At 41.5% G+C, this 20,667-nt stretch overlaps 2 protein-coding genes across 3 annotated transcripts in view; both read right to left on the bottom strand.

The window, feature by feature from the left end:
• Nucleotides 1-7,015: 7,015 nt before the first annotated feature.
• Nucleotides 7,016-12,726, bottom strand: FBXO22 (F-box protein 22). Its single transcript, XM_074156175.1, has 7 exons — nt 12,561-12,726; nt 12,324-12,456; nt 12,117-12,204; nt 11,604-11,699; nt 10,423-10,587; nt 9,272-9,437; nt 7,016-7,992 (listed from the first exon to the last, which is right to left on the bottom strand). The coding sequence occupies exons 1-7, from the start codon at nt 12,662-12,664 to the stop codon at nt 7,563-7,565; spliced, it is 1,182 nt and encodes a 393-aa protein (XP_074012276.1). The 5' UTR covers nt 12,665-12,726; the 3' UTR covers nt 7,016-7,562.
• A 149-nt stretch (nt 12,727-12,875) lies between these two features.
• UBE2Q2 (ubiquitin conjugating enzyme E2 Q2) overlaps nt 12,876-20,667 on the bottom strand; it is a 51,427-nt gene continuing 43,635 nt past the window's right edge. For both annotated transcript variants that reach the window (XM_074156700.1, XM_074156701.1), the window contains 6 exons: nt 20,070-20,160; nt 19,696-19,754; nt 18,088-18,136; nt 17,344-17,439; nt 16,251-16,317; nt 12,876-14,463 (listed from right to left, as the gene is read on the bottom strand). In XM_074156700.1, coding sequence (XP_074012801.1) covers nt 14,432-14,463; nt 16,251-16,317; nt 17,344-17,439; nt 18,088-18,136; nt 19,696-19,754; nt 20,070-20,160 — 394 coding nt within the window. In that variant the 3' untranslated portion in view covers nt 12,876-14,431. The remainder of the gene's footprint in view (nt 14,464-16,250; nt 16,318-17,343; nt 17,440-18,087; nt 18,137-19,695; nt 19,755-20,069; nt 20,161-20,667) is intronic.

Here is a 20,667-nt window from a genome sequence, read left to right as displayed (position 1 = left end):
ACCAGAAAAATACATTACCTTCCGAGGACTCATGTCAGAGAAGTTAGAGTTCAAATTAACACTCAGCATCTGAAGGGAGAATCTGAGGCCACCAAATCAAGTAGAGGATCTAATCCAGAGAAGTTCCTGATCAAGTTATATGAAGCACTAAAAGATCACCTTCTCCTCACATTATCCGACCTTATATGTTATTTTCTGGACTTCAGACCTTTAGCAGATACTTTGAAGGAAGCTGGTAATACTGTTTTAAAGGCTAGGAAAGAGAAAGGCGATTTTTCATCAGATAGGGACATGCCCCTGTTGCATACAGAGTGTAGGACATTCGTAGCAGTACTGACAGCTACATTAGAATCAGCGTTACCTAAAGTACTTGTCATAGCCTCAGTGAAAATTGGTCAGAGACAACTGCTTTTAGATAACTGCCAGATATTAATCATGAGACATTCAGACTTAACGTTAAAGTCTGGTATACTATTTTCATTGAGAAAGGAAATAATAATAGAAGATGTAAGAAATAAATGGACGGAAGTTGTACTCTATAAACCCTTAGAACCCTCCCAGCTTTCTAGACAGACATGGAATAGTAATTCACTGTTACCAATCTTGTTTGCATTATTAAGGAAACAACTTGTACAAAAAGTGAGGATGAATAAACTAAAACCATGTTTAAATGCAAACGAGTTGATTTACGGAACAATGTTATCTTTGAAGGAAATCCTATTAGCAATTCAGAGTGCTTCAAACCCACTGCATTTGAGAACATTTCAGCTTCTAAAACTAATTATTTCAGTTCACAAGCTTTGTGAATTTCATGTTCAGGTCAAAATGAGATCAGGCTACAAATTCATTTTAAGGTGGTCAAATGCCACAGAAAGTACCGGGTAGCCAACATTACGTGTAATTTAATAAAGTAGTACAACACTCTTCTAGCAATGCTTGCTTACAAAATTAAGCAAGTAGTCCTGTGAGCAATAAAGCTAAGGAAACACCAGTTCCAGTAGATCAGATCTTGTGGCTGAGGTCACTGGAGTCTAAAAAAGCATTATGTGTATATGCAGGGATGAGTAGTAAGGTCTGTCTTCTCCGTTTGACTCCTGTTTTCATGAAAGAAGATCTCATGTCTTTAAAATCACCCCTCCACCAGCTGAAAGGTTATGGCAGGAAGAAAACGGTAAAAGACTAATTTCCTAGAAACCTCCACTAATATTACTATTATAGTGTTATGGCAAAAATTCTTTTATACCTGAGGATCATGTTTTCCTTCCAGAATCTTGTAGTAAAGGTCTCTTCATAACGTGTTGCCTTTTGATCACTTTCACAACGAAATGCCAGCCATTAGCAGGAAACCGCTTTATAGACCTAAATAAGAGGTTGCTTGTATGTTACTCAGTATATACTAACTGTTTCATTAGTAGCCCAAACAAACTGGGGCAAAGTACAATGAAAGGAGAAGAAGAAATGGCTGTTCAAAGAAAACAAGAGGATTTCTCTGTGCTTTATAGTCTTCTGATTTATATTGTTAAATACTAAGCAGGACGACCAACGGGAAGTCCGTTTGGTAGCACTTCCCATTTTAATGTTGTGCAGCCCCTTCACAATTTACTGCACTAAAAAAGCCTATTTCCTTCCTGGCCCTGCATTTTTAAAGAGCAGCAGAGGGGGCCTGATAATATGACTTAGTCCTTTGAAAAGGGAAAACAGAGAATAAGTAGGGGAGAGAACTTGCCACAGTAGAATTGGTGTCTGCGCTGTTGCTTTTGGTTGCGAGCGTTCTGACGACGAGCTGCTGAACTGACCAGAGTCCAGGCAGAAAGGGAAAGCAGCAAGCTTACCTAAAAGGCTATAAATTCCTGTTATGTGTTCAGCAAATTTTGTATCAAGAGATACGTACCAAGAAGGGACTGCCCAGGGAGAGCTTTAGCCAAAGGTGGTTATGGATTTAACATGGGACACCCGACTCTTCTACATTAAAAAACAAACGAAACCAACTCCCTCAACTATGTTCCTTTGGTACTTAGCATCCTTTCAGATTTAAAGGATATCAAGCTATTTCCAGTAAAAACTGAAAGGACTGTGGGTTAGTTTGGGTAAGAGTTTTCACTTATATACTCAAACTCAGAGATATTAATGAAGATGTATTTGTACAAGTTTGGGGGAAAAATGGAACTACATTGTCTTATGATTCTCTGGCAATATTATTAGATTACCAGGATGCATATGTTCATTGTACCCCTCTGGGATATAATGCCTTTTGTTGATGTCTGTATCTTAAATGAAGAGATGGAATATTCCTGTATCTCAGATTACATGGAATAATCAAAAGAATCCAGACATAAATTACTTGCTTTTTTGTTCAAGATTAGTGAAAAAAATGCTTCTTTCAAGAAAGTTCTGCAGTATTTCCTACGCTTTGGGGAAAAATGAACAAACAAAAAAACCCAAACATGTGCATGTCTAAAGATGTTTAAAAAAACCACAAAGCTTTTTCATTATTGTATGTAAAATGACCTGTTTGTGCTCATCCAAAGTCTGTCCTTGTTTTTCTTGTGATTGTAACTTGTTCAGCATAATCTGTGTGCAATGTGAGAGAGCAATTTGAAAAGCAACAAATACAAATGTTGTGAAATCCCGCTAGGCAGGTTGCCACTCAGCTCCATGTTTGGGACTGATACTCCACAAAATATTCCACCAGGAATTATTTCTATAGCCAGCTAAGGGCACGTAAACAGAACCTGCAGCTGTAAAACCTGAAATAACAAGAGAATAATGCTGTTTTCAACCTCCAGATTAAAATTAAAATGAATTTCTAACACTTCTAAATGCATCTCTCTGTCAGTTTGTGTAACATTTGAGCATTCTTTTTCAGTGTACATTAAAAGAGATTGTTTTCAAATTATCCTCTCAATGTAAGTAATGCTATTTTGACTACAACTTTTGTACAGGCAAACAATGGGCTGTAAAAATGTAGCAGAGTTGTACATTTTCCATCACAGAATTTCCTGCCGTTTCAAACTATTCAGTCATTTTCACCAGTGCTGGAGATTGTCTCAGAGTTCCTCTATTGAGGGGATTAGTGTTTGCTCTCAATTTTAATACTGACAACTCAGCTAAGACTAGCTTATTTTTAAAAAGCTGTTTTTAACTCTTATAGCTGTGAAAATTTATGTTGAAAAGGTGACAAGACTGCCACTGATTCACTGATGTGAATCACTCCGAAACATTTATTTTGAGAAGTTTGTGTTACCTGCTAATCTCCATGAGGACCTAGCTGTGAAATGGAACGATGGCAATTTATAAATTGTTTTCTAAAAGCATTTAGAAGCACAAATCCCATTGATTTGGAAATAAAATTTTTGCTCCTAAATTATCAAAGCTCTTAAAAAAAAATTCCAATTAGGCATTTGTCTGCTAATAATTCTAACATAAATACCCAGGTAAGATGATTTCCAAATAATCCAAACCTATCTTAATGCCTTTCTTTGAAAATTTCCAGTTTTTCACTGCAGCTATGTTTGTGTAGAAAAATACCCTACATTGTTATGAAGTGCTGGGAGGCATAAAGGAATCAGCACAAGGGTCCTACAATGTTTGAACTCGTATTTGTTTGACCTAGAGCTGTGGTACAGGACCAAGGGGCACCCCTCCGTCCCCCCGAGGTGAGCTGCCTTTGCCTCACTGCACATCTCTGAGCCTTTAGTCAGGAGACACGTTCCCAGACAGAACACCCTCAGCCTCTTCTGGACCCTGTCTCTGGCTAAGAAATGGGCTTAGAACAGGTAACATTTCAAGTAAGAAATTTGATAATTAAAGTCTAATGTTTATCTTACCTGCTTTTGTGTGCACAAAGTACAGCTGCTGTATTAAGATGGAATGTATTTTAGAGATCCACTGCAGACTCATACAGTAAAAAAAATATCTTCCCCACAATATAATAATGAAAAATAATCAGAGGGGGGAAATAATTATTTTCTTGATATTTGCAGAGTGCTCAGAGATTATAAAGTAAAAGACCCTACAAAAGACCACTTAAATTTACATGTTTACTATCTTTGTTACTTCTAACTATGCAAACTTCCAGACCTCAAACCTTATTTTCCTGTATCATTCTGTTGAGTAAAACAGAAGTAGGCATCTGAATAGCAAATGTTTTTTAACTTACTCTCTCTCATTTAGCCAGACATTAGGGATTCAGAAAACTTAGGCTCATGCTAGTTAGTGTATTATATGAAAACTAATGAACACCCCTAGAGTTACTTCCAGTAGAAGTTCTCCATTTTTAGAAAGATAAAAGTGAATTATGAGGGGGTGAGTTTTGAGATAGACTTTTAACTAAAAATTAATTAAGAATCGTGTGTGACCACTTGTTTTTTCAAAATTCAGTCCGAGGCTTAACATTATCAGCTTTCTCTGCCGCACTGAAAGTCAAAGTTGGGCTGCATCATTTACATATCCTGGTTTACTCTTCGCTGCCAAGGGAGCACGATTCAGTATGACTCATTCATCTCTTAAAATAAGGCTTGTTTCACTATTCACTTGGGCCATAATAAATCTGACACAGAGAGTAACAAAACCCAAGTTCACTATCTTTGCACTTTTCGGCAGTTTTTAACTGGAAGTGCTTTCTGCAAGTACAGTTGTGACAATTTAGCATAATTTGGCTCTTCTTTATCAAATTATTCTTGCTTTCTTACAACCACATGCAATAGAAACATCCTATAATGAGGATATTTTTGAATTAGTAATTTTAAAATAAAAATTATAGTAACAGTTTTATGTTTGGCAATTGCCGTTTTGGTTGTGCAAGTACAAGGTTGTACATCACACCGCTTACCTATTTGTTTTTTTACTTTTGAAACCCTACAGTTTGCTTAATTGAAAGATGTATTAAGAGAAGATGTGCAACAAAACAATATTCATATTCAAAACATGGTGATAAAAGAATGTGTTTTACCTTTCGTCAGCAAAACCATCACTCCTCCCTGCAGGTCTTGTGACTTCGAAGATTTTCTTTTTTTCTTAACAAAACCAAAATCCAGTTGTGGTCACTTAGGGATTACATTCTCTTGCTGGAAACATATTACCATCAGTGCTGTAACTGCAGATAATTATCTTTAGAGCAGTCCTGCTATTCATATTTGCCTCAGTTGCTGAATATGCATTTAACTAACTTTGTCCGCTTTAAAACCCCATGTTTATTTTTTGAGTGACAGAGCTATAAATTACTGCACTCCAAACCTTTGTATAGGTTAAGAACAAGCTCTGCCTTTTGGTACATGCACCTTTAAAGCAAATATATTTTGGTTTCGTTCAGGAGTTGTTGTGTTTGAAGAGTAAATGACAGTGTTGAGGCAAAATGAGTTTGAATAGCAAAACACTTTAATCACAGATGTTGCAATTTGATCCATTACACCCCTCCCCTGTCACTCAGAAGGCAGACTGTGCTCTGGGAGAGACAGTGTAGTGGTTCTGGGGTCCCCATGGCTCATCCCCACTCCCTGCTGTTGGAGAGATGATCCTGGTGCAAGCTCTTGGGGCTCCCCACCAGCAACTTTCCTGTACTATGTTTACGTCTCAAGTGTCTGCACCTACAGGACTGGGCAGCTGTCGGACTTTGCTGAAGATCAGTCCCTTCAAACCACACTCTCAGTTCCTCTTTCGCTGCGCCATGGTTGGAGCTCACCATCTGCCGCTTGGGACACTCCCAGACATGTCTGCACTGTTGTTCAGGACACAGGGTTGATCATACGTCACCTACTTCTATTGCAGCAAAAAGTTAGTTACAGTTTACAGGCTTACAGTAGCAGCAATGCCGCCTAGCTCTAAAGCACGCCAACAGCTACAGCAATCCTCTCTGCATTACAGAAATGAAGTATTTCCTTTGCCTTCTGTTAAACAGAGGCTCTGTCTTGTGCAGACAGAAAGTGCCAAATATGACATTCCGATTATGCTGAAAAGAGAAAACATTTATCCACCTCCCACCAAGTAGACTCTCTTAAAATTCAAGCATACTCCATTTCAAAACACCTCGCTTTCTGAACACAATACCTAAACATTTTCCAAGTTGCATGCACACCAGCTAACCTCCTAGCCCTACAAGGCCATTGGGAGTTCACAGCTCATCCTGTCTTCTAATTAAAAAAAAACCCAAGGGTTTTTTTTTTCAACAGCCTTGGGCAAGTGCTGTCTGTGCTCAATGCCCACTGAAACCAACAGTTAACTCTCAGAATAGATATGCCTCTACTTTAGCTCGTTAGGCCAAGTTCAGGAAAAGTTTTAACTAGACATGGGCAAAAAGCTGCCAACTGTGGTCCTGGATGGTACATTTAAAGCAAAATAGCATCATTTTTTCTACAACAGACAGCTAAGTATTTTCTTTCTAGTACACTGAAAACGGGCCAGCTGCCTGATTTGGCATTCAGCAGTGTGGTGAAATGGTGCAAAATGAATCTTATTTTCTTGTCATTCTATTACTAAGTGAAAATAAAAGGGAGGAAAGAATTTTAAAGGGAGCAAATATATTATTAGCTCTACTGAGACTATACTGAATTTACTTACTTGAACTTTGCAGTAGTGCATTCCAGCTGCAGCAATCAAACCAGGTGACTGATGTAAAAGCACAGGAAAACATGCAAAAGCACAAGTCTTGCTTAAAGACTCTATATAAACAGAACACAGCCAGATCTTACATGCTCCACAATTTCAAATTAAAAAGCAAAACACTTTTTAAAGGAACTTAAAGGTACCGGGTAGTCTTAATTTTCAGCATTCTGGATATAAAGATGTGTAATAGAGAGCATCATGCTGTAAAGAGAATCTAGAAGAAAAGGCAACCAGTGCGTTTGGGGTGTGTAAACTTCAATACACGAAGACTGAAATTGCTGGTGCACACGAAGTATCAGATATTACTCTAAACCAGATATTTAGAACAACTGAAACTCAGTTCAAAAGCTGAGCTTGTAACTGGACCTCTTTAAATCACAGCTTTTTCTCTAAAAATAGAAGGCAAGGTACTTTTACGTATTTTCATCTTTATTTAATGAGCACTTTGTTATTCTTCTCTAAAGCTTTTCATTCATTTTATCTAGTAAAACCATTCAGTTCTGTAAATAGGACTCAAGTCTGGGTTGTGCATCTCGAAATAAAATCCAGGAAATGGTGGATTTTATGCATCAGTACATCTGTATGCATCAGTAGTTTTTCTAGACTGTTTTACATACACAAATAGAGAACATCAAAGTACTGTTTCTTTCTACATGTTGATATCTGGACTCCAACTGGCATTTGTGTAAACCATTCTCATTTTGGAAGAAAAAGACTTTCTTCAATTGCAGAATTCCATCAAATACCATTTACCTGCAATTCTGATGTGTACAGGGGATTACACAAAATGCAAAGCTCTTGCAGCTATGATATTAAACTCTATTCCAACTACAAGATTTGATAGTATTACCAAAATGATGTTTACATTTGGGGAGGGGCTTTGATTGCAAGATGTCCACTCTTCCAGACTTCTCAGCTTTCTGGAATGAAACAAACAGCTCACTGAAGCATTAAAAACATATTTACACTTGGTTTGCTTTAGTTGAACCAAGATGAATAAGAGTCATAACGGTAGTATAACCGTGAAGCAGGTCATCCTTTATGTCGTTACATTCTCTTAATACGAAATTCCCAGTAACTATTCGATCACATCCTATTTCTCCATGTCCAAAAAAGCCAAAGAGGGGAACGTTTGGAAAAAACTTCCGAAATGCATCTGCTTCCATATTCCTTTTGGTTTTATAATGCCGATATCCTCTGCCAACACAGGCGAACATGAAGCCAATGGTGTTATGCTCGGGGATGTTTGCTGCTTTGAGACGCTGCATGGCGGCTTCTGCTGTCCTCTCATCAGCTACGTCCTGGTCTAACAGAACAGTGGCACTCTGGATCTGGGGGCCGCTGAAAGCCAGCCCAACCACGCCGCAGGCATCGCCGGGCTGGGCACTGCTACTGAAAGGCAACAGGCATCAAGTCAGAGAACATTCCAGAAAGACCACGTCCGACCTGAATAATCAGGTTTGAGCAACCTGGTCTAGTGGGAGGTGTCCCTGTCCATAGCAGGAGGGTTGGAACTCCATGATCTTTAAGGTCCCTTCCAACTCTAACCATTCTATGATTAAACTTCTGCTGTGGCAGAAGTAGGTATCAAAACAGACCAACGCTCTAGCGATTTTGAAAGCCACGCATACTTCAAAACAAACCAAAATTTTAGCAACTTCACTTTTTAGCAACCTGTCACAAGGAAAAACTTTCACATCCATTACCAGAGATTAAGTGTAAGCCTACCTTTCAAATACATGCCAAATTCAGCAGTTTGTGTACGAATGCCAACTGAACTATTAGTTAAACTTAAGACAAGCAAAGAAACTTAGCATTTACATATCAAACCAGGGCAGTCAGTAATGGCTTCAGATTCATGTTGCTTTAAGTCTCCTTGGTTGGCCGAGTACATATCTACTTATGCTTTATTAGCAATAATTTAATATATGGTCATCTCTCTTATCTGGAGTAATGGTGCAGCTGGCATACATCAGGCGCAAGAAAAATGTTGGTATTACTATGGAGTTGAGACCTAGGCTGGCATGAGAGGAGCTGGTGGCACTGTCTGCACTGCACTTCCCAGCACAGGAGCTCCAGTGAGGATGCACCAGCCCCTGCGAGTCAGAGGGCACAAAGAGTCCTCCCTGTGCAGCCCAGCAGCTGGAACAGCTGGAGCCCAACTCTGCCCTGCCCTGGTGGAGGAAGGGGCTTTTAGCTGGATGAGACCACCACATCCTTCAGCCCTTAGGTGTGCTCCTGGGGCACAGTCCTGTTTGCGTGGTCACCTACTGATGGGTAGCGTGAACCAAGCCAAGGCTGACACAGAAACAAAACGTTCACATGAATGGTCTCTCTCACAATGAGTGATAATTTATCTGCAAGCCAGAGAGAAAACACAGCCTGCAACAAACACACGTGAGGTGTCCAAAGCTGGAAATCTCCTTCACAGTGGGCTTCTCCTAGCTGGGTTTCTAGAATCCAATTTGTAACACAGTCATAAAAAGTTTCCAGCTTTTCCAGCTAGATCACAGTGTACCAGTTGGACTTTACTCTCTTAAAACAAAAAAAAATATCATTTTACTACTGTTAACATGCATTTCTAATATGACATAACTAAAAGACTATGGCTTCTGCAGGGTTTCTCCCATTTTAAATCTTCTTTACAATTTACCTTGAAAAAGATACCTACTTCTCAGAGGTCAGTGACGTAAAGCTCTCCACTTGTCCCCCAGCCAGGATGATGCTTTTCTCATTCAAAGGATTGACTATTTGATGAAGAAATCGAGTCGCTCCAGACTTCCAGGAGTTGTAGCCAAATAGAAGAACCACCCGGAGATCTGGGTTATTCTTCAGACCTACAAACAAAACCACGGACACAAATCCTCTTATTTTTAAATCCTGACCCCTGAAGTCCAACCATCCTAGTCTCTCCTCAAATAACATATCACACCTTTAGTCATGGCTTTCCCTTGCTGCAATTGGGAAAACAAGACACAAGCTGCCCAGGCATCCAGGGGCTGGGCTGCATTCCCCACCCAAGTGAGAATTTCTGAAAAGCAGCTAGCAGGGAAAAGAGGACTCCGTCTGCTTCCTCCAGCTTGCAACTTCTTTAGCAGAACATCTGAGTTTTACTACAGCCTCTGAAGGCACAGCTCTTCAGTTTTACTTGGCAGCCTTAATTGTTCTTTAACAGATAAGAACTGAGCCTGTAGGTTATTCAACAAGAACCACAATGCAGTAAATAGCTTTACCTGAAAATTAAATACATTATGTACATCAGCCAGTTACTTATCCCAAGGCAGAAAACTCCCAGGTTCCTAGAATACTCAAGAAATCCTCATCACATTACTCTCCATAAACGATATATGCTGCTGAGGAGACGGTGTGAGGAATGTAAACTGCATTTATTGAAATATGCTGTCTTCTGTTCCACCTTTCCTTGCTACAACGCCTGACTTAGGATCTAAACGCAAAGTTATTCTGGAGAAGAGGAGAAGCAGCTCCTCCCCGCTTGTTTCTAAACTGTAGTGCTGGGAACCATTCCCAACAGCACAAACTCATTTATCATTATCTGTAAGCAATTAGAGGTTGCTCAAAACCTAACAGCTCCACTTAGAACCCAACTGAGGTAATCTGAGATCAATACTCAGGGTAACTTAATCTTAATACTCAGGAGAACAGGAAGAAAAGAGATGCGTAATTACCAGCTGCAGCCCCTGGAGAGCCACAGAGGGCTCTAGGAATGGAGTTGGCACAGAAGCTCCTGCTTCCACGCTGGTACCTAAAGGAGCAACACAACACTGCACAAAAGCCCAAATAACAGGGAGATCAAGGACATACCTGCTTCAGCAAATTTACTTTCATCAAAGACCCTGTTCTTTGAGTCCTTTGAAAAATGGAAAGTATGAATCTTCACCCCATCGATTTTGGGAAACAACAGAGCAAACCCAGCTTCACCGTCTTCAATTTCTTGAGGCTGATTGCTGCTTGAACCCATAGGGGTAACTACAAAGATACAAAACCAGACATCTCGTGTTCAGTGATTCTAATACTTTCGTCTACACTGTAACAGAGATTAAAAGAGGCAGAACATCTTAGACAATGTCAAACATGATAGTTCATTTCCATAACACCATATCTAATTGACAACTGGGGTGATTGTTTTTGTTGATGTTTTGGTAGGATGAAGCATGTAGGAGTCCTGCTGGCTACTGATCACGCTGAAGTCACTGTGGACAAGGAGACATGGATATATTTGGACATTTCCCTCCAGCCACACCAAATAGGCATCAGTTGGAAAACAAGCACTGGGCAATGCAGCTCTCTCAAGCCTTCCTGCCAATTTCTGCAGGCATGCGAACGCAGTCAGATTTTTAAGGTGTTGTACAAGCGTGTGATGACAGTATAAAGCAAACTGACAGAAATACTGGGAGCGTATTATTGAATTATGCTGGTGACAACAATCAAACACCCTACTCATGCTGTGGGAAGAGACTTTAAGGTGAGAAAGTAGGAAAAAACTTTCTAATGATAAAAAAATGAAGCACTAGAAAAAAGACTGCCAAGGGAGGCTGTGAGTCTCCTGTAGTTATTGCCTGTGCCTCCTGCTAGAGCATAAAAAACAGGTACATACTGAGGATATCCTGTACAATTAAGTCACAATATGACTCTGAAAAATACAGATAAATCCAAGAAACATTCAATAATTACATTAAAGTACCAGGAAAAAATGCAGGAAGCTGCCTGCTCAATTAAATCAACCCTTTTAGTTATAACTGCATCACATGAAGTAAAAATTTAAGCTCCATGTGACTTAGCAGCAACACTATGAAGTCCTTAAAATTTAAGCTCGCGCCGAACAAGGTGGGAGCATAACATGGTAATCGCTGTGCAAACTTTCCCACCAGTCTGCAGGACTATGCTTCCAAAAACGTACAAAATTGTGGTAAACTGGAACAGATGTGCAATACACTGGACACATTCAAGCCGATCTCTCCCAAAATCACACATTTTCCTCCTACCTACAACCCCTGGGGTGACCAGTCCGAGAACCTGACATCGCTTCGGCAACAATTTTTCAAGCGCAATTGCTGTTTCTTTACTGTTTCTTTTCCTGGCTGTTAAAAAAAAAGAAGAGGAAAAAAACCCACAGGGATTAGTAAAAATTAGCCGTTCCGAGTGGTACTGGAACAAATCCTGCAGTCAATCCCGTCCTATCTGTCCAATGCTGCCCATCAGCGGCTGCCCTGTTAACAGCATCTGTACTAATCTGTACTAATTGGTATGACCCCGCGGGACAGAATCAGCATCCTCCCGCGGGTAGGAACTCGCCTATGTAGAATAACGCGTCTGTAAGCTGTTTCACGCCACAAATATCAACCTACGGGGTCGTGGTTTTTTGCAAAAGCGTTACTTTTCCCCGAAATTGAAACTCAGAGGATTCCCTTCCGGCCGGGTTCTCCCTACGCGCCGCCCCCGCTCGGGGCGGATTAAGGCCCTTTACCTCTACCCTTAACCTTAGGTTGAGGCTTTACCTTTCTTTTGCTCGTGACACTCCTCGTGCCCGCTGAACGTCTCCGCGTCCGCGATGTAGAGCACGGTCTGCGGCAGCACCTGCACCTTCTGCGGGGAGAAGGGAGAACCGGGGGGCTGCGGCGCGGCGGGGTGGGGAGGGACGGAGGGGAGCGGAGAACCCGCGGAGGGCCCGCTCCCACCCCCTCAGGCCGCCCGCGCGCACCCACCTCCAGCTCGCGGGCCAGCGCGCGCACCAGCGCGTGGCTGTCGGCCGGCCCCGCCTCCAGCGCCGACACCCAAGCGACGCGTTGCCGCGCCCGCAGGGTCCGCCGGGCGCACTCCCTCCACAGCCGACACACGCTGCAACACAGCACCGGCGGGGCGCGCGTCGGACGGGCCGCCACGGCGCCCCGCACCGCCGCCACGGCACCCGGCCCCGCCGCCACCCGCCCCCCGCGCCTTACCAGGCGGCGCGCAGCAGCGCCTTCGTGGGCAGGAAGCCGAGGACGCGCTCCACCACCTCAGCCAGATTGCCGAGAACGAAACCGGCCTTACCGGTGGCCTCCATGGCGCCGCCGCCGCCCCCCCCCCCCCCCAGTCCCGCTGCCGCAACGGCGCTCTGCCTCAGCCTGAGGCGCACTTCCGGCCGCGCGGGGCGGGCACAGCCGGCGCAGGCGCAATGGCGCCGCCTGGCGGCCGGGAGGCCCCGCCCGGCGCTCCATCCTCCTCCCTCCCGCTTCCACGCCCCCCCCCCCCCCCAGGGACACAGCGCACTTCTTAAAATGGTTTTTATTCATAAACTTGATGCAAGTTTACAAATTACTGTACATTGCCAAGTAACTCTGCAATGAGAAATGGAACCCAAACCAAAGCCGGGGCTGCGCGCAGCGGTGGGGCCGGGCAAGCAGAACGACTGGGGAGTGAGGGCCAGGCCTCTCCCCTCGCTCCTGCCGGGGTAAAAACTGCATCCAGAAGCAAACGCACAAGGAGCCGTGGGTGCCTGACAGAGAAAAGAGCACAAGTCTGATAGTTGACTAAAAACCGTAACAAAAACATGCTTCTGCGCTTCTAAAAAGTGCTTAATCCGCGGTACACACCCTTAGCTCGGCCCCAGAGGGGTGCAAAGGCCGGATGACGAGTACTACAACCAAAATAGAATCGATTTAGGTAAGGCAATGAGATACGGCGTAATTACACAGACCCAGATTCATTTCCTAACAAAGAACGAACGGTTCCCATCAGTCTCTCAGTAACAAAACCACCGTCATGACTATGGCAACATTTCTTAAAACCTCTGAATCAGATGATGTTTTTGTACTTTATTGTAGCTTTTATATAAAAATTTTTTTCATTCAAGGACTTTCATCTCGATTTGTGCCAATCACTTTTTAAGTTCATTAGTTTACAAATGATTGCAACAACCCGTTAATAAAATGGAACACCTAAAAAGGTTTTTAGTATTTTAAATAACTTCAAGCTTCATACTGCGGCTCTTCATGTTAAGGAGGTTGAGCCAACAAGTAGCAGGAACAGCCCAGCAAGTTCTGATGCCCCAGTGGAAGTGACTAGTTACAAGGTTTTATTGGCACAGCCTTGCTCTGCTTTAAAAACAAAAAACCAAACAACAAACAAAACAAAAATGAAAAGAAAAACAAAAAATCCAAACCAAAACAAAATATTAACATAATCTAAACAAAGAGCATCTTTTCCAAGAAACAGTTCATATTCTCATACAGCCATGAAAAATGTTTAATGACTTAACATACATGTGTTTTTTCCTATATCATTAATTTGGAAATACTACAAATGCTGTCATTTTAGACCAGAAAAACTACTGTGATTTGCAAGACCTGACATTTCCTAAAACAGTATTAAACAATGTATTAAACTTCTTGTCTTTAAATGAAACGATACAACGCAAGTCTCTGCAGTCTGCATTTTGCAAAAGGTAAGAAATACACAAAAGTGTGTGAACAACTCACTCCTATTGAACGATCTTTAGTAACTCGATAGCCTGCTGGAGGGAGCTTACGCTTTCAAATAAAATAAAAAAAAAAGGGAGAAGGGAGGGCGTGGCCCAAATACGCTTAATCCATAAGAACAAATACGGTAAAGGCCCAAACTGCTCAGTCCAGATACCTAAGAAGAGCGGAATGGTAAGGCTGTAACTTATACTTTACGTGTCAGTTGACAGATTATCCACTAACTTATCTAATAGCTAAAGTCTTCAGTACGGCTGTTATAGGGGCACTCATAGCTTGAGTCTGTGTGTTGGAAAACATAAAAAAGAGCTTGTTTTGTTGACATTGGTCCAGGTGTACAACAGTCCTCAATGTTAGCCATCTTCTTTTGGAGGAGTGTACCAGCCTACGGAGAACAGAGAAATGCGTTAGGTACCGGCACAGCTGCATCAAGACAATCTTACCATCTTACTCCGAGTTTGTGGGAGATGGAAGCCTAATCCGGCTCCTTCCTTCCGTCTTAGAGCCAGCTCAGTCAGACCCAGTGCCTTAAACGCTACTGGTCTGCAGTGGGAGATAAACACGTGACATGTTCCAGGATCAGACCCAGTATTTAGGCATGAAAACTAAACAATTCCAAGTCTGGGGGGCGTTTGTGGCAGCAGCTATCCTCAGCTGGACAAGCGGGACATCACCAGAGGAAGCTGTTGAGGGAGGAACATTGCCATACCAGAGCCAAATGGAATATAAGTAAAACCCCCAAGTCTTCAAGCCACTCAACGCACAGACATACAAGCACGACTACACTGGGTTACTTGTATGTAAATCCCATCATCTTGCCTACTGAAAAGTGAAGCATGCACAGGCATTTGAACAGTTTATCCACTTCTGCAAATCCTGCTGTAGGAACGGGCTCAGAAATGTCAGCTGAATAACCTGCCACTTGATAGGATTTGGCGTGTTTAACAGTTGAATCATACCTGATCCAGTCTGCATAGTTTTTTTCTATGCACCTCCACACCTCCAATCTTAATTCTCCCAGCCACTATTGTAAAAAAATCCTCTACATTTCTGTACAGTGAGTACAGGGCCTATCTATGTCGTCCCGGAGAACAGGTAGCAGCTGTAAGTTAAAGACACCTTTTGCAGCAGCAATAAATGCTGTGAATGCTTTGTGTACAGCTCCTGAGGCAGCAGTAACCACTGTAGTCAAGGCTAGCATGAGCTAGAAGTAAACAGACAGCCATGCTGGCTTTTGTAGCAAACTAAAAAAGCAAAAGACTCGGTTAATGATGAGATCAAAATACCATAAAACTGGAAAGCATTTTTAAGTCGTTCTCTTTGATCTTCCTCCCAGTAGTAGAGAAGGCATCACGTTCAATTTTAGAGGTAGGGGAAACTGAGGTGCTCACTGCAGTCACACCAAAACACACTCTAATGTTCTCAGCAACATGAATTCCCAGAAGGGACTGTGTCCAACCTGTACCAAACAACATCACGGAAGCGTAACCAGGACTAACTCCCTCATCAGGAGACCAGGGCACCGACTGCTGACTGCTTTTACATAATGTATCCGCCACCTCAGGTCATTTGTTGTCTTCTCATCCTGGCATAATGAATACAATTATACCTGAAGCGCTTGGATATACTTGTTTCATGCAGCCGAGAGACCATTAACTGGCTTTAAATAGGGTAAAAACAGAAATAAATGTGTCTCCCATTTCTATCGCAGTTTTTCTAGCGCACTCACTTGACTTTTTGTATTTTTTAGACTCTGGTCTTTCTTTCCGCTTTCTCTCTTCCCTAACGATTGCTACTACTAAGGTCTCACCACGCTGAAACAAAGTCTCTCAGGGGAAGAGGCAGACTTCCAGCAGGTACTTCACTAACAAAAAGTGACCCTTTAAAAGCTACAGTATCAATAAAGTTACTGGATCAACAGGCTGAAAATGAAATTGAAATACCTTTCAAAAGACAGTAGGAACACAGGAAAGCTGGAAAAGTTGCAATGATTGTTAGTCCAGTTATTTTAAGTACCATTGTCGTTCTAGTGCAAGATGAGAAAAAGGAAGTGCCATCTATGGGCTTCCCAAGCCAACCTAGGACACTCTGGCACCACAAGTGTTACTGCAGCCAAATACCAACTCCTAGGTTGCTGTGCAGACAAGAACAAAGTCACAAGAATATACATACCATTTTTCTCATGTATTTGTACTAGTGACTTATAGGACTGTTGTGCTCTTGCTAGATTATATTGATTCTGAAAGGAGGAAAAAAAAACAAAACACCACCGTAAAAACCCCTGCATTTAGACATGTGAAACTTCAACACAGTTTTACAAAGAAACCACACAGTGGGCTTACAAAGAAAAAAACCATGCATGACGTTGCAATCTTTCCTGGCTTTAAAGTACAAGATTTTCAAGACAAATACCCTTATTTTCTCATTTCTCTTCCATCATGACAACCATAATTTGCATGTTCCTGATGCTGGAAAGGCCCCTCTACCAGACAGTTTGGAACCCAGGGTCAGTCAGAAGGTGGGTGCAGCTGGGACGGCGGGTTCAGGCAATCCCCACCGTGACTCTGTCCTGCTCAGCTCAGCAGCCACCAGGTTAGACTGAAATCTGATCATAAACTTTTACATCTCACTTAGTGCACTATCCTTGAATCAGTACTTAAAAACTGGCATCCGAGTGACAGTTTCTTTGACTTAAATATTTAAACCTCCTCTGAAAATAAAAGACTCTGAAGTACGAAATGCTAAGTTATGGCCTGTTACCAGCAGGCACACTTGAACCGAATTATGATTTCAATGGATGCTGAATGACTAGCTCAGAAATATTTGCATGGTATTATTTTTCTCCCTCTCATGAATCTTTGCAGGTGTTTAATGCAGCAAAAGGTAGAGAACAACTTAACATCAGTCTATGTGACTCTGGCAGTCAGGCTGTCATCTATAGCCCTTCTCATTTCCAAACCCTCCCGATTCCCAGTTCCAAATCCTTCTTCCCTCACTGCCTTGCCAATACAGGGACAGTACAAGTCCAACTACTTACAAACCCTGCCCACCCCAAGGTTTTATCCTCCTCACACATTCATCATTTCTTAACAAACTCATAGTTAACTGCCAATAAAATACTCATACATGCACCAGACAGCAAGATAAATCAAAACACAAAGATATTTGCAATGACAATTCTGTCGTTCGGCATCTTCTATGCAAGTCAGCAAAGAAGTGGAAGCCTAACAGTAATTTGTGTAACTGATATACACAGCGTATTTACCTTATTGGCTCCAAACTGTACTCTGGCTTTTCCTTTGACTAAAGTGGCATTGATCTGCATGATGACTGATTCTATTGAATAGGCACTGCTCCAGCCCTGCAGGAGGAAAGAAATATTTCTATATAACGTGTACTTGCTTCTTGTGCTCACCTTGCAAATCTATTTTTGAATGTACACTTTGGGATATTTAGGTTTTTTTCCCTGCACTCCACTTTTAGTTTTAACTACTTGTTTGCAGTTAACAACTTTTCCAAAGAAAATCTGGAGAGTGATATACAGTATTACTGCTAAGAACCTGTAGGAAGAATGAAAATCCTAAATCACCCATTTCCAAAACACAGCAAGACAGAAACAAGAAGAGCTCCATTATTACAGCATTGACACATTTTCAGCAACATCCCAACAGAAATTACAACTTTTTGTTGTAATAAGCAGAGAAGACTGCCATCTAATGAAGCCATTGAGTGAGCTATGACAATTTTACTCCCAGGAAAATTACTTGCTTCTCTCTGGCATTGTTTTACCTTCCAGGGTAGGTACCTTCCACCTCTTGCAAGCCATCCAAAGCAGGAAAGAAGATCTCACACAAGATCAGCAAGTTAAATCTTGTGGAAATTATGTGGTTTATTCCCCATGGAGTGTGTAATTTATTCTACACAGGGATTCTTCAACTCAGGGGAGATGCCTATTTCATTATATTAAAGCATGCTTTGTTATTATCCAGATAACAGAGTCTGTGTTCACCTGTTTAGTAAGAAGTTCCATGCATAATGCACCTCCACCTAGGACATACCTAGAAACAGACATGAAAGAAAACATATTTGACATTAGCAGTTAGTAAAAAGATGGAACTGTTCAATGCACTTTAAGCTCTTGCAGGCTAGTTTGTTATATTTCTTGTTCACATAAAGCCAAAATGGCCTATAACCAGTAATTTATTGTAACTAGTTAGCCGCCTTATATTTATGCAAAGAAGATTAGCATTGAGAGACAAAAAAAAAAATTCCTTTGCTAACTACACTTAGTTAAAATCAGTGACCGAGCCAGTCAGCACGACTGCTTACACAACTGTACACAGACCATGAAAAAAGGAAGGTTGCTTTGTATGGCTACACTATGTGTATATAGTACTGATGTGTAGTTGTAAAAAAACCAAAAAACTAACAAATTAACTTCTCTAAAGAAACTTAGCACAATTCTAAAAAAATGTAGGTACACCTATATATCAAAGAGGTAGACAAATGAGATAAAGCAGATCTTCACTTGCTCTTTTCCTATAAGCCACTTTCTAATTTCAGTAACACTTCACCGTGGATTGTGCTGGCTGGGACTCAGCAGTCAGCTCGCCCCGTCAGCACAAAGCTTGGGACTGAGGGGGCAGAATTTACCACTCCGAAAATGTAGTCTCCTCTACGATCAAGACATTCAAACAACATAGATCTGTGCAACACTCATAGGGAAGCGATCACAGAAATCCAAACCTCCTGGGCCATTCTTTCATTCTATAAAGAAGTCCAAGTACAAAACCAGAATCCAAATGAGTTTTCTGGTGTCTGGCACTGCTTGTTTGCTTTTTTGGTAGCAGCAACTCTCGTGAACACTATTTAACTGCACTAACCACTTCTTCAATGCAAAAAAGGCACAGCAAATCAAATCAAATCAGAATCAGCACCAGCTACCACACACTGCATTTTGAAAGGTACAGGTATAATTTCCTGTCAGCAGGAAATGCATGAAAGCCTTGGAAGGCGAATTTAATGTTCTCTCCATGGTTATATACAAGTTTCTGTGACACAGGACTTCAAACACAGTTTAGATGACTTTTGCAGCACAGAGTCGATTAAATTTAGTATTTTTGGATTAGCGTTTAAAGAGTTTTTAGACAAAAACTTTATGGCAGTGTTACCAGAAAAAGAGAGTCGGTGAAGACTGTACTGCAAGTTTAAGGCAACGCAGGGATCAAGAACCCTTCAAAGCACCAACTCCAAACACCCCACTATTCTGAACAACAGGTGAAGTACTGGAGATGTTAACCACCTGCAAAGAGGCCAGTTCTTAAACATTATGGCAGGTACAGAGTCTTGCAAAGCTAGACACAAACTAAGCAATTCAAAGAGGAATTGTGCCCAGCTCTTTGCCTACTATTAGTTTGTAAAGCTTGAGAAGGAAGCCTTATGTATCACACTTTGAGCTCTTCCCTAAATTCAAGGTCTACAGCATGCATCTATTTAGGGGAAATTTCTTGAAGTCTACATCATAGTCTAAAAATGTTCCCTCAAACCCAATCAACCTATCTCAAGTTGTAACATTTTTACCACAAAGTAAAATTTCTGTAAGACAACTCAAACCTACCCTCCTGTGAGCACAGGAGATACCACTCGCACAAAGGGAGGATCAAAAGGGAAGTTATCCTGAAAACCATAAGAAAAAACAGGTTAAGAAACATACTGTGGCAGTGTTTTTTCCTAACCAGGAAATATTTCAATAGCCTTATTTGGCAAAGCAGATTTAAAACAGTAAAACTTTTCAGTTCTGTAAAAATCACTTTTGCAGAGTACTGGCTAGAAAGCAATTTTTGGGAAGCTTTAGTGTCAAAGTTGCAATTTTTCTTTGCTTTTTATGCTACAGCTCCATCTTTACCCAAGTAACAGCTGAGGGTCTAATTCAGTCACTTCCTACGGTAAGCTACAAATTCAACCCCAGCATTTCTTCCTTTAGACACATACCTTAAAAGAGAAGTTGAGTAAAATGTATTCTACACCTTCTTTTTCTTTTAAGACCTGAAGATCACTATGCAGTGGGCTGTCAGGATCAACCCTATAAAAGAAGCAGGGGGGAGATCCTGGATGAAGTTAATATTTTCACTACCTGTAAATAGTAATTACTCTTAAAGAGGCCCTTCATGTATCTGCAGTTTACAAACTGTAATTTGAAGTGAACTGTAGAAAGCTCTTGTTCCTTTTACATAGTAAACACTTTGCCATGAGATCAGCAGGAAAGCTTGCTGCAATGCACTGCATTCCCAATGCTATCGAGTGTTATTTGAACATAGTACAAAATAACCCATCCATTGGAAAACAACAATTTTAATTCTCTTCAGTTCACCAGAAATGCATATCCAAAGTGCGCGTGTGGGGAGATTTTAACAGGAAGACTGTAGTGATCTAGCTTGCGGTAAACAGGTAGTGAATCCTTTATGGAATATGTGATCACAGTTCTGTATCAGCTGCTAAAAGTAATCTGCATCAGCACAAGTACTAAAGCCAGCAGCTTTGGCTCAGCAGAATTTCAACAATTGTTTGTTGCAAAATGCTGGTGGCGAGC

Source organism: Numenius arquata, chromosome 11 (genome assembly GCF_964106895.1).
Source record: "Numenius arquata chromosome 11, bNumArq3.hap1.1, whole genome shotgun sequence".
Taxonomy (NCBI): domain Eukaryota; kingdom Metazoa; phylum Chordata; class Aves; order Charadriiformes; family Scolopacidae; genus Numenius; species Numenius arquata.
Note: the sequence above shows the minus strand (reverse complement) of the source record. Positions and strands in the feature narration are given on the sequence as shown.